Source organism: Wolffia australiana, chromosome 16 (assembly GCF_029677425.1).
Source record: "Wolffia australiana isolate 7733 chromosome 16, ASM2967742v1".
Lineage (NCBI taxonomy): Eukaryota > Viridiplantae > Streptophyta > Magnoliopsida > Alismatales > Araceae > Wolffia > Wolffia australiana.
Window position 1 is genome coordinate 7,892,501 of NC_135850.1, and position 11,934 is coordinate 7,904,434.

Consider the following 11,934-nt stretch of genomic DNA (forward strand, 5'->3'; position numbering starts at 1 on the left):
AAAGACAGAGAGAGAGAGAGAGTGAGACAAAGAGAAAGACAGAGAGAGAGAGAGAGTGAGACAGAGACAGAGAGAGAGTGAGACAAAGAGAAAGACAGAGAGAGAGAGAGACAGAGACAGAGACAGAGAGAGACAGATAGATGGGTGGATGGACAGATAGATACATGCACACATAGAAAGATAGATAAATAGATGAATTTATTAATGCATTTATTAATACATGACGGGTACGTACATACAATATAATACATACTTCCAAACACCATGCATTCAGAGGAAGGTACGTAGATAGATTGACAGATAGATACATGCATATATACTTGCGCACATGGATTGATGCATTCATGGATGCATGGATACAGAGATGGATACATACATACATAGATGTACCTGTAAATATATTCATTGGTAGATGTATATGTAGATACATAGATGGCAACATAGTTACTATTTCTACATACTTGTAAACAACATGCATGCATACGAAGGTACACATATCTTGACAGATAGATACATGAATACATACATATGTAGATGGATAGATGAATTCCTGGATTCAAAGATAGATACGTAAATACATAGATGGATCTGTAGATACATGGAAACATAGATACTCATTGATAGATGTATACGTAGATAGATAGATGGCTGCTATAGTATACATATTTGCTAACACCATGCATGTTTACAAAGGTATATGAACACAAAAATAGATAAGAAAATACGTAGATTGATCTGCAGATACATGGAAACATAGATACTCATTGATAGATGTATACGTTGCTAGATAGATGGCTGCATCGATACTATATTATACATACTTGCAAACACCACATGCGTACAAAGGAACGTGATATATATAGATATGTATATATATATAGAGAGAGAGAGAGAAAGATGACAGCTACCTTAATTGAGTTTGTATATTGGCTAAGCAAGCAGGTGGTGGAAGGAGCGAGACTACGAGGGGCTTCTACGATAATCGGAGTGGATCTCAACCCCGAGAAGAAGGATATCGGTGCGATACCCCTCAGCTTATAAGCTTTCTGCCCCAAACTTTGATTAAAAATCAGGCAAGAAACTTAGGAAACTTTGATTTAAAATCAGGCAAGAAACTTGGACTAACCGCCTTCATCAACCCAAAGGAAATCGGAAATCGATCTCTCAGCGAGGTCAGCCATCTTCAACTCTCTTCATTACGATATCTTGATCGCATCATCTGAGATTGATCATCCGTGAGAAATTTTGAGAAAATTGCAGGTGATTAGAGAGATGACTCATGGAGGGGCAGACTACTGCTTTGAGTGCATTGGTTTGGCGTCTCTCGTGACTGAGGCCTTTGCGAGCTCCCGGAAGGTTCAAGATTCTGAAAAGAGAGGAAAACTTTATAAAATAGATATATTTATATATGTTTTCGTTATGAATAACGCATGTATTCATGACGCAGGGTTGGGGGAAAACCGTAGTTCTTGGGGTGGAGATGAACGGCGAGCCATTTAGCATTGACTCGGCGGAGATGTTGCAGGGGAGAACGATAACCGGTTCTCTTTTTGGAGGGATCAAAGCCAAGACGGACATACCCATACTGGTCAAGCAGTATCTTAACAAGGTCAGAAAATAAAGACCCAAAAACCAAGTTTTCAATTCGATCATGACCCATTTTGCCACAATCGTGTAAGCAAAAGTGGTATTCCACATTTTTTTATTTTACTTTGGCCAGGAGCTCCGGTTGGACGAGTTCATCACGCATGAACTGCGGTTCCAGGAAATAAACAAGGCATTTGATTTGCTCGAACGTGGGAAATGCATCCGATGTATCATATGGATGGATAGATGAGCAAGGTTCGGCTTCTTCACCTTTTCCCTATTCATTTTCCAGAGAATCACATAAGATCTTTCTTTTCAGGGAAAATCACCAATCCTTTCATTTCCACAGACAAAGAATATGTAACTGGCATATGAAGACAAAGAATATGAGGAATAAAACAATGAATCAGTGCATACGAGGTGTTTCCATTGGGCAAATACAATCTGGCAAAGGGTTCTCATAGAATGCTTCCTCCGATCGAAATCGCTCCTTTCCCCTTGTTCCAGAAATGGGACCCCTCCTTTTTCTAGGAGATCCTTGCCTGACGAACGTACGCAATTTCCTCAAATTCCTCAAACAAATGCGATGACAGAAGACTTTAAAAAATGATACTAAAGTCATCGGAGGTGCACCTTTTTCTGTGTATGCTTGTAATCAGTTTTGATAAGTTCTTCCCTTCGCGGAGTTTCCCTCTTTCAATCTTGTTGAACAAAATGACAAGCGCTTTTCTGATGAACAAGAATAACGATGAGCACAAATTTGATAAATATCGTTATAAGGAGTGAAGGCGCAGGACACCTGTCCGGGGATATTGTCTTCCGGTGGCCGAGAAACCGGCGGTGACCCGCGACAGCCCTCGCCATGTTTCCAGAATATGAAGGCACAAAGACATCACTCTCCACCGAAACAATATAATCTAGAGCGGCCATTTGAGATGCAAACGAGGTGAAAGGCTTTAATTCCTCAGGCGATGATAGCATTTCCTGCAACAGCCAAGTGCATCAAAAAATTAATTCTTTGCATGAATTCATAGATAAAAGTAGTTATTAAACTGATAATCATGGAGATACTTTGTTCAATAGCATAGGAAAGTGCGCTTGAAGATCTGCCATGTGAACTTGCCCACCATAAATTTCACCCGCTGCAACATAAATTGGTGTGTTGGAGGGATATCCCATGGCCGAGAGAAGTATACCAACCTCCTTGGGAGTCAGAGGGCAATACCCTTTTGCCCTCTGCTCGAGGGGATCGATATCCTTCACCGTCCAGTGAGGAGTACTTTCTCTGTAAAAGAAAAAAAACACAAAAAATCGGCGGTTAGTAAAAGAATTTTCCAATCTAGGCCTCTTAAGTGCAGGTGTACATGATTATTTACAAATTTAGGCCTCTCAGGAGCAGGTGTACAGAATGATTTAGTAATCTAAGCCTCTTAAGAGGACATGTACAGAATTATTTACTAATTCAGGAAAATTATGAGTTAATTAAATTTTCAGTTTATTTTGAAGGATTTGTAAAGGATTTTGACGCAAATAAATTCGAAATAAAATAATTTTTAGACTGTAAAAATTGGTCAACCTGATCTTGGTCAGCTCATCGGCCTCCTCAGGGGACAAGCCATAGGTGCATCCGCTGAAGGCGAGCATGTCCTTTTCATAGCGCAGATGCAAAGCTATGTAGCGTCCGTGAGATCTCATTCTCTTGACCAACAACTGCAGGCAGCATTCTTTCAATATTCAATGGAGAAAAATAATAAAAACTGGTTTTCTTCCCATCAAAAGAGAAGAACACAATACATTTCCAAAAGCTTTAATCCGAGGAGCAAACTGGAGAGCCTCAAAGAAAGCATGGCACCGGAGTTTCTGGACTTCAGCAGATAAGTTATTGTTGGCGAGTCGAGAATCAGATTTTGCGGCCTTGATAACCTGACAAATAAATAATTTTTTTAACAAAATAAAGATTAAGAAACAACGTAAATTACATCTGGGAGGTTACTACCTGATGGCTGTTCCACAACTGAGAAATTTCATCTGTATAATATTCTTGGTTCGACCAGCTCCTGAAATATGTAACAGCTTTCAGACGTGTGATCAACTCGTTTGGCAGCTTCCTGACGATCTTGATGTCTTTTCTTAATGACCGTACGAAGTGTTCTTCATCAAAGACATCCGAGAAGTTGCTGTGTGAAAGGAAGTCTTCAGATTTTTGGGTTTTTTGCATTGGGCCACCTTCGACTTCAATTAAACGAGAGGAATCACGAGATCAAGATAAATCACCTAGAATCTTGCCAAAATGACTTTTTATCCAGTTTAGGAATAACCAGAGTAGCGTTGATGATTCGGGCAATCGCCACCATGTCCGATATCTGAAAATTTGACACAATGAATGAGAAAGTCATACGGCTTGTAACGTGAAATTGGACTCTGAAGAAAATTGTTACCCCCATTCTCATCTGGTTGAGCCCACCATTGGTATGAACAACCAAGTAGCCGCGAGTTGCGGAAGGAGCTGAAAAAATTAAATTCTCAAATTTGTTCCAGAAAATAAGGAAATTACATTTTTTTTGAAGGGGCAGAGAATACAGCAGAAAGTTGTTCTTACGCGTGTACGATGAGTTTTGTTCCAAACAGGGCATAGTATTTCGATGGGGCGACAGAATCCACAGATTACCCGATTTAGAGAACTTTCTCCCGGCATCAAACTGCTGTGATGGGAGACGAAAACAATAAATTATGGAAGAAAGTCAAATAAAAAAATCGAAATACGACAAAGTTACTAGGATGCAGTCGCAGGTAGAGTGGGATACCTTACTCCCATCTCTGCTATAATTCTCATGAACTAATTCTATCTCAAGCCGCTGCGCGCATCAAGAGCAATCAACCCAGTTATCGCGATTATAGAAATGAATCGCTAAAACAGATGTATCAGCAGCCCGCCATAAACAAAAAATTCTCAGACGAAAACATGGTTGATTGTCGACGAACAGGGGGAGAAAATCAACCCGGAAGAAACCCCAATATTCCAGCAAGAACGACGAATGATTCAAACAATGTAATGATTAAAAAAAATCCATGATCAGGAGAACAAACCGCAGTCTCAGCGCGGCCCGGCGGTCGAGAAGAGGGAAAGAAGTGGCCAGCGAGAATGGCAACGACAGTGATCGCTCCAATGGCGAAAATCAAGAGCCGGCGGAGAAGAGACAACGTCCTCGAGCCCAGATTGCACCCACGCATCGGCGCCCTTCCTACCCCGACTCATCACCAAGAGAAAAGGAGAATCCTTTAAAGAAGGCTGGTTAAACCCTAGCGACTCGACAATTCGCACCGCGGCGAGACGTCTGGCGACGTTCTTCGCGTGACTTGCCGCTTGTTGATGGCAGACAACGCGCGCGCATTTATAGAAGAAATTTCCCTCATTTGGAAATTACGCGATCCGATTGACCGATGCAACAGAGACAAATAATGGCGAAAGGTTTCGGATTACCGATCCATCGCTGAAATTTAACACGGAATCGCAGTACATTCATGGCTGAATGATTGGAAAAGCACAATCGGGGGCGGGCCAATCGGAACGTGCAATTGAACCATTAGGATTTGTTGCTAATGAACAACAAGAAAAAAAAGGTTTAATCGGTTATACGAAATTCACAAAGAAGAAAACGGATCTGTGAATGGAATCAAGTACTCAACATTTGAATGTTGCTGCAGATGCGTGGAATGGAGATCCGGAATTCGTACGATGAACTGAAGAAGTGGCAATCTGAGCGCGAGGATTCTACAGAGAATATCAATAAACATTTAGCAATCTTCAGTGTAGATTCTGAACAAAATACAAAAAAAAACATGTAATTGAACAAGTAGGGAATAACGGTCTCAGTCGCTTGGTAGAATTTGGCCTGCTCCGGTTCTGGTCGCACAAGTCAATCTTAGTTGCAAATGTCAACATCAAAGTCAATATTTTATATAAAGAAAGGGGATAGTGACAAATAGTAAGAGAAGAAAATTTGAGCTAATATATATTCCAGGAATTTTAATTTGTCTAGAAGAAGGTGAACTGGACGCCTAGTTGGATGATGAGAAGCAATGGCAATCAAAAAGGGGCAGACTAATATAAGCTGTAAGGCATATTTGTGATGCGTAAAATTTTAATGTTTTTCTTTCATTTCTAAATATAAAATTACTATGTATAATTGCTGATTAGAGGTTTCTTGGTGATATTATAATTAGGGAAGGACACAATCCGGTCTTGATCCAGTTTTAGCAAAAACCTAAACCTCGACTTGAAGTTCAGTCTGCTCTCGCTCGTTCCGGTCAAGTTGAATAGTCAATGTAAAAGTTGATGTCATATTAAAAAAATATTATAACTGAAATTTAGAAAATATTTCAAGTCAAAATTAGAAATTATGATGTTCCCATCTACAGGTACTTCTCTGAAAGTGGCATCACTTTCTCCTGTTTAGCTCACCTTTGCTCCAATTTGTTGTCTCACCACATCTAACTAGACTTCACTTGAATATCTCATTGGGTGCCAAGTAGTGTTTAATAGTGTTTACTTAAGAGAAGCAATCGTATTCATCATGATTCAAAACATAAATAATAATGCATAAAATTGAAAAATCTTCATAATAAAAAATGTTTATACCTTTTGAGTTTTCGATTTCCTCCACTCGCTTGATCTCTATTGGTTTGTGAACTTCAAGCTACTATCCTTCAAAGATTTTTTCTAAGTATTAACCATTGTTTTGTTATTTCTAGCATTATCCGTAATAATATGAAGACCTTTAAAAAATAAAAAATAGAAATTAGGAAGGAATTATGTAGAATAATTCATAATCAGTTAATTAACTTCTGGATGAGGTTGTCACCCTTCATCAAAAAGTGCAACTCCTCCGCCTAGTATATGCCTTGATGAGATTTGATTTTCTTTGATTTGGTGATTTTCCTTATCATATGTTAATGTCTTCTGAAAGTGAATCTAGTCAACCAAAATTTTGTCTCTCATACTGATGATAATTAGTTTTAGATGTCATTTCATTTTTTATATTATTTATCATAAATGAATTCATATTATTCTACAATGAATTATGGAGATTATGATCCTGAATATGATGAAAGCTTTTATGGATTTCCCTAATCACATTTCTGAAAATCCTAACACTTCATGTGTGTATCATTTTCAATTTTCTAGAAATCAAAATGTTCAAGCTCCCCATTTTCAAATGCACAGATATCCGAGAATAAAAGTAAATTTGTATGTGTTGATTAAAAATAGGATTGGTTACCATGATGATTCTTCAGAAAGTGATCAATACTTAATAGGCTATGTTAAGAAGTACCGTGAAAGATTATAAATAAAAATTCTTTTTCAGAATGAGGATTGTTCAAAATATGATTAGAAACATACATCCGAAAATAATTGATTTCGGTGAAAAGGAAGAATATTTTTCAAAAACTTTGTATGTTTTGCAAAATATTAATTCCTTATTACCAATATTTTATGAAGAATTAATTGGTGTTGAAAAGTTTTATTTTATATGGAAAAAAAAAAAGGTAAAGATGGATATATTTTTTTCTAAAACAGCTTCAAAAAATAATGAAGAATCAAAGGAGTATGATTTTGATGAAAGTCAAGTTGAATGCGAAGAATGCCCTGGTGATGATATTTCTGAAGTTCATGGTGATGATTTTTTTTCTTTGAAAATGGATAAATCCTTTAGAAATGATATGAGCTCACATGAAGAAAATGAATATTTTGAAAAGGAAGATGAAATGCTTGTGTTGATACTTGTGATTTTCATATGTTATTTTCAGATGGTCAAATTGCTATTTCTACGGATGAGCATCATGGGAACGATATCTGATCAAGAAAAGAATAATTAAATAAAAATAGGGATTCAAATGATGTATAGAATGCTGTTGATAGTCTTGTAATCAGCACCTGAGTACGAGTAAAAGTAGTTTATTGTTTGATGAATTTATTTATAAACCACAAGATCATGAAGTTCAACTCTTCATTTTACAAAGATAAGTAATATTAGAAAAATGGTTTAAATCGAAATTAAATGGAATAAACTTGAATAAAATATTTTTTACTGATTGGCATGATCATTTGTTTAATATTGAATGCAAAAATATTGTCTTCAAATACTTATCAAGTCTGAAGGAAGTTGTGGACAAATGGAACGTGAATAACATACATATTTTACATATTGGCATTACGATTTCATGGATTTCGAAATTATTTTCATCAGGTTGGATTTGTGCGTAAATTACTGCTCCCTAAAATTCCATATCTAGCCTATTGCTTCCTAAAAATTTCCCAATAAATCTCCATGAGTAATTTGATTTTTTATTTTTCTTCTTTAGTATTTTGAATATGTGATCATGTTACATTCTGCATTATAATTTTGGCTTCAGTTGAAGATTTGGTATAAAATCCAGTTCTCAATTATTAGGAACAAAAAAATAAAATCCATAAATTTCTATAAAGGTACTAAAATTCCTGTAAAATTTCAAGCATGAGTTTCTTAATTTTAATTTTAATTTAACATCTTTAGAGAAATATAAATTCCAAATTTTGTGTATAATTCCTATCCTAGAGATTGACTCCTTTGTCTTTGTTCCCACAGCAGATAAATCGATGCCGCTAATCATGTAGATGAGTTCTCATAAACGGTCCGAAACATTTATCTCACAATGATGCACAAAGGCTGGTCATGATTTTAATATTTTGTTAATGTTTTTTTGGATAATTTGAATATCTTGCTTATTAACCAATATTAATACTAATAATAAATTAATAAATCATTGAATCACACGTGTAGAACATTGTTAGTGTGATGTTTAATGGCCCCATTGAAAGGTATTTTGTGTGAATTAAAGATAACATTATCCTATGTCTGCTATTTATATTGACATTCATCATAGTTATATGGTGGCAATATCCAGACCGATATCTGATCTGAGCCATAGTTATGGCCTCTTGGCTAACGTGTTAGTTTAACTGACAAGGGCATGACTATTGTCATTCTTAAATTTTTATGAATTCTTATGTGTAACTGAATTTTGTCTTCTACCAAGATAATGAGGAATAGGATATGAGAAACCAGCTACTTTTATACATCCTACCTTAGTCATTAAATCTGTTCTGGGGTTATCCAGCCTTGTTGTATGATGAACCCTAACTGGAGTTTTTATGAAGCCCTTGTTGGTATATGTGGGCTAGATTTAGCATTATATAAGATCACATCACCTTGTGTGAATGGATTATAGTCTCACTTCTCCATGGAAGAGTCTCTTCGATCCGGTTGTGTGCCAAACTTCAAGAATTATCTACATGATTGATGCAGAGATGAACTCCTCTGAACTTCTTATACTCTCTGAGAATATATTGTAGATATTATAATCATCAAGTCACACTAATGGGAGGAGTGTTTTGTAGTAGTGTAGAAGACAAGGGGGCATTGAAATCTGACTGACATGGACACCTCAAAGGGGTGGCCCCCTCCCCTATTCATACTTATTTCAGAACTTTTCTTAAAAGCCCTAAGAGTTTTAAGTATCTCTAACAATGACCATAGCTCTTATGTGTGCACCCATGTAAGCCTATCTATCAGTCCAATTAATAACTTTGATGGCCTGATAACATTTATTGAAAAACCTTATTAATTAAGTATATTGGAATATTGATTAATTAATCAAGGTTTGAGTTAACCTAGTTGGCAGGTTAAGTTTCTAGCTTGTGCGCTGCCAAGCTACACCTTGTTCTCTAGAAAAGCATAAGAGTAAATGATTTTAAAAAAAAATATTTACCATCATCAGCTACCCAACATAGATAATCGTTCGTCTGTTTGAGACTCCCAAGTCTCTTACGTAGATAATGCTTCTTCTTTATTAAGTTAATCTCCTACTTTATAGAGGGTAAAATTATCCCATCTTAACAACTTAAAGGCCATCATGTACTTATTGTTATATACGAGCTAAGACTAATTTGAATATTTTGATTATGGACTTTTAAGGTGTAGTCAAAATATGTTTGTGGGGTTTCAGGTCTAAAGAACATTTACACAACCATGACATGAATCAACATGTTTAAATACTAGTGATCATTGTATATCAGCACATCAAAATTCATTTCATTGAATTTATTTGATTTCATTATAAAAATAGTAGTGACCTAATAACCTTTATTGGCCTTCCATCATATAGATTAATTAATATCAGATCAATTTAACCCGATCGCTAGGTCGAGTCTCCAACCCATTGGGTGCCAAGCTACACCTCGTGCTCTAGAAGAAACAAAGGAGTGCATATCAACTCACTCATGGAACACGCTCGTCATCGGGTACCATGTGCTCATAGTCCCTCCTCCACTTGACACTCCAAGGATGACTTAAGGTATGGTTAACTATCATACCTTGATAGGTCATAGTCAAAGTTCTATTATCTGTCTATAGGACATCTTTGGTGTCTCAGGTCTAAGGACTTACACAATTGTGACATGAATCAACCTGATTGGCAGTTTGGTATAATACCATTTAGGGATTCATGCAGATCAATGCAATGTACTCTTTCCACTAAAGAGCACCCACCATCTATCCTTAGTATATCCACACTAATGGCTACGAGATTGCCCATATTCATCATATTAGTGAGGCTAGATAGTTCTCTTCTATCTGAACACTTTGAATATAAATATTTAGAACACATGCTTAAATACTAATGATCTCCATTTTCAATCTCATCATAATTCACTATGTCTTATTATGCATTCATGGAATTCATTGGAAGCATCGCACGTGCACTATAATGAATACATTCTATTAAAGAACATGGAACAAGATATTGAACATGTGGTTGGCCTATCGACTGCTTAAATTTCCATCAATATGATCAAAAAGTTTGAGAAGAATCACCAAAACAGGCTTCATTCGAAATCAAAAAAAAGTTAATCAGAAAAATTAATCAGATTTTTCCTTCTTGATTAGCTGTTTTCTTTTGTTTTTCCATGTTTCAATCATAGAGATATTGAATTTATGAAGACTTTTAATGCTCAAAAGAATGATAAAAATTCTCCTCTGGCAAAGTTTTATTGTGATTTAGTGCAAAAATCATAGATTGCCCTTGTGATCAACATTCTTTATTTCTAAGCAAACCATTCTGAACAAACAATATTTGTTTATCTAATTTTTTATTTATATAAATAAAAAACTATACGATTCTCAAAAATCCAGATAAATAATCTAAAGTGAAAATAAACACTTAACATTTATAGGGAATTGTGCGGACCAATTTAATGAACTCTTACCACTAAAGATCATCTATTATCTATCCTTTGTGTCTCCACACTAATGGCTACAAAACCTATCAATACTCATCATATGAGTGAGGTTAGGTATTGATATTATATACGGATACTTTGTTTCCTCCTCGAGTATCTTTTCAATAGGGATCTCTGTTTTACAATTTCATCAAAATTGATTAATTCATTTTAAACATCATACATGCACTATAATGAATATGTTCTGTCAATGAACATGTAAATGAGATATGGAATGGAATGTTCTACCAATGAACATGTATGCCCAACCCAGTGCAAGACTAAATACAATGGTTTAGAAGTTATCTTATATCAATAATTTTAAATTTTGAGACTAGTATTTAAAATATATAGGATATCATTTGAGTAAATAAAACACTTCCCCTCATAACCACATTCGTAGGCCATGCTATTTGTTGTGGGTTATACTAATGGGCATATGTGGGCTTCTTGGTCTCTACGTTGGGCTCTGTCAACAGGTGCCTAGGCGGTGGTGCTTTCTAGATGTGGGTCGGTGATAAGCTGAATTTTATTGTAATTAACTAGGTTAATTACAATCATTGTTTGTAATCAACTTTTACAACACTATTTCAAGAAAAACCATAAAAATCAGAAGAAATCAGGAAAATTGAGGAGAATCAGCTGAAGACAAATTTATTTAAATTTTACTAGGATTAAATGCAATTATAATCATATTAGTGTGAAAAATAATGCAAAGTATATGAAATTAATATTGTAAATTGCATGATATCAGACACCCCCATGCTTAGATCATTGCTAGTCCCTAGCAATGGTATTCATGTATTTCTTGACATGCCTAATCATGTGTCATTCTTCTCTCTTCTTATTCTCCCTTGACAAATGAGTTGTGCAAATTAAAGGCCATTGATACCCTCTTTACCCTACAAGTTAATCGCAGTTTGATAGTTCCCGTAACCATTAGAGTTTTCACTCCACAACTATACTTCCATCCCCAGCAACATCAGGTACTTCCTATCATCTCTCCACCTCCAATCACTGTCACTAACTCT

At 35.9% G+C, this 11,934-nt stretch overlaps 2 protein-coding genes across 4 annotated transcripts in view; one reads left to right on the forward strand and one right to left on the reverse strand.

Moving 5' to 3' along the window:
* LOC144713547 (alcohol dehydrogenase-like 7) overlaps nucleotides 1-2,001 on the forward strand; it is a 4,699-nt gene extending 2,698 nt beyond the window's left edge. For both annotated transcript variants that reach the window (XM_078588140.1, XM_078588142.1), the window contains exons 6-11: nucleotides 943-1,018; nucleotides 1,108-1,172; nucleotides 1,261-1,356; nucleotides 1,448-1,609; nucleotides 1,721-1,842; nucleotides 1,907-2,001. In XM_078588140.1, coding sequence (XP_078444266.1) covers nucleotides 943-1,018; nucleotides 1,108-1,172; nucleotides 1,261-1,356; nucleotides 1,448-1,609; nucleotides 1,721-1,837 — 516 coding nt within the window. In that variant the 3' untranslated portion in view covers nucleotides 1,838-1,842; nucleotides 1,907-2,001. The remainder of the gene's footprint in view (nucleotides 1-942; nucleotides 1,019-1,107; nucleotides 1,173-1,260; nucleotides 1,357-1,447; nucleotides 1,610-1,720; nucleotides 1,843-1,906) is intronic.
* The window catches only part of LOC144713545 (O-fucosyltransferase 7-like), a 6,352-nt gene extending 910 nt beyond the window's left edge, over nucleotides 1-5,442 (reverse strand). Inside the window, exons 1-16 of one of the 2 annotated variants that reach the window (XM_078588138.1) lie at nucleotides 4,675-5,442; nucleotides 4,392-4,442; nucleotides 4,187-4,289; nucleotides 4,026-4,093; nucleotides 3,906-3,950; nucleotides 3,731-3,819; nucleotides 3,584-3,644; nucleotides 3,382-3,510; nucleotides 3,164-3,297; nucleotides 2,659-2,872; nucleotides 2,387-2,571; nucleotides 2,221-2,316; nucleotides 2,005-2,129; nucleotides 1,462-1,864; nucleotides 1,127-1,366; nucleotides 909-1,046 (exon numbers count right to left, since the gene is read on the reverse strand). In XM_078588138.1, the coding sequence (XP_078444264.1) occupies nucleotides 1,854-1,864; nucleotides 2,005-2,129; nucleotides 2,221-2,316; nucleotides 2,387-2,571; nucleotides 2,659-2,872; nucleotides 3,164-3,297; nucleotides 3,382-3,510; nucleotides 3,584-3,644; nucleotides 3,731-3,819; nucleotides 3,906-3,950; nucleotides 4,026-4,093; nucleotides 4,187-4,289; nucleotides 4,392-4,442; nucleotides 4,675-4,818 (1,455 nt within the window). In that variant the 5' untranslated portion in view covers nucleotides 4,819-5,442 and the 3' untranslated portion in view covers nucleotides 909-1,046; nucleotides 1,127-1,366; nucleotides 1,462-1,853. Of the gene's footprint in view, nucleotides 1-908; nucleotides 1,047-1,126; nucleotides 1,367-1,461; nucleotides 1,865-2,004; nucleotides 2,130-2,220; nucleotides 2,317-2,386; nucleotides 2,572-2,658; nucleotides 2,873-3,163; nucleotides 3,298-3,381; nucleotides 3,511-3,583; nucleotides 3,820-3,861; nucleotides 3,951-4,025; nucleotides 4,094-4,186; nucleotides 4,290-4,391; nucleotides 4,443-4,674 lie in introns of both variants that reach the window. The other variant, XM_078588137.1, reaches the window with a different exon arrangement.
* Nucleotides 5,443-11,934: the final 6,492 nt, after the last annotated feature.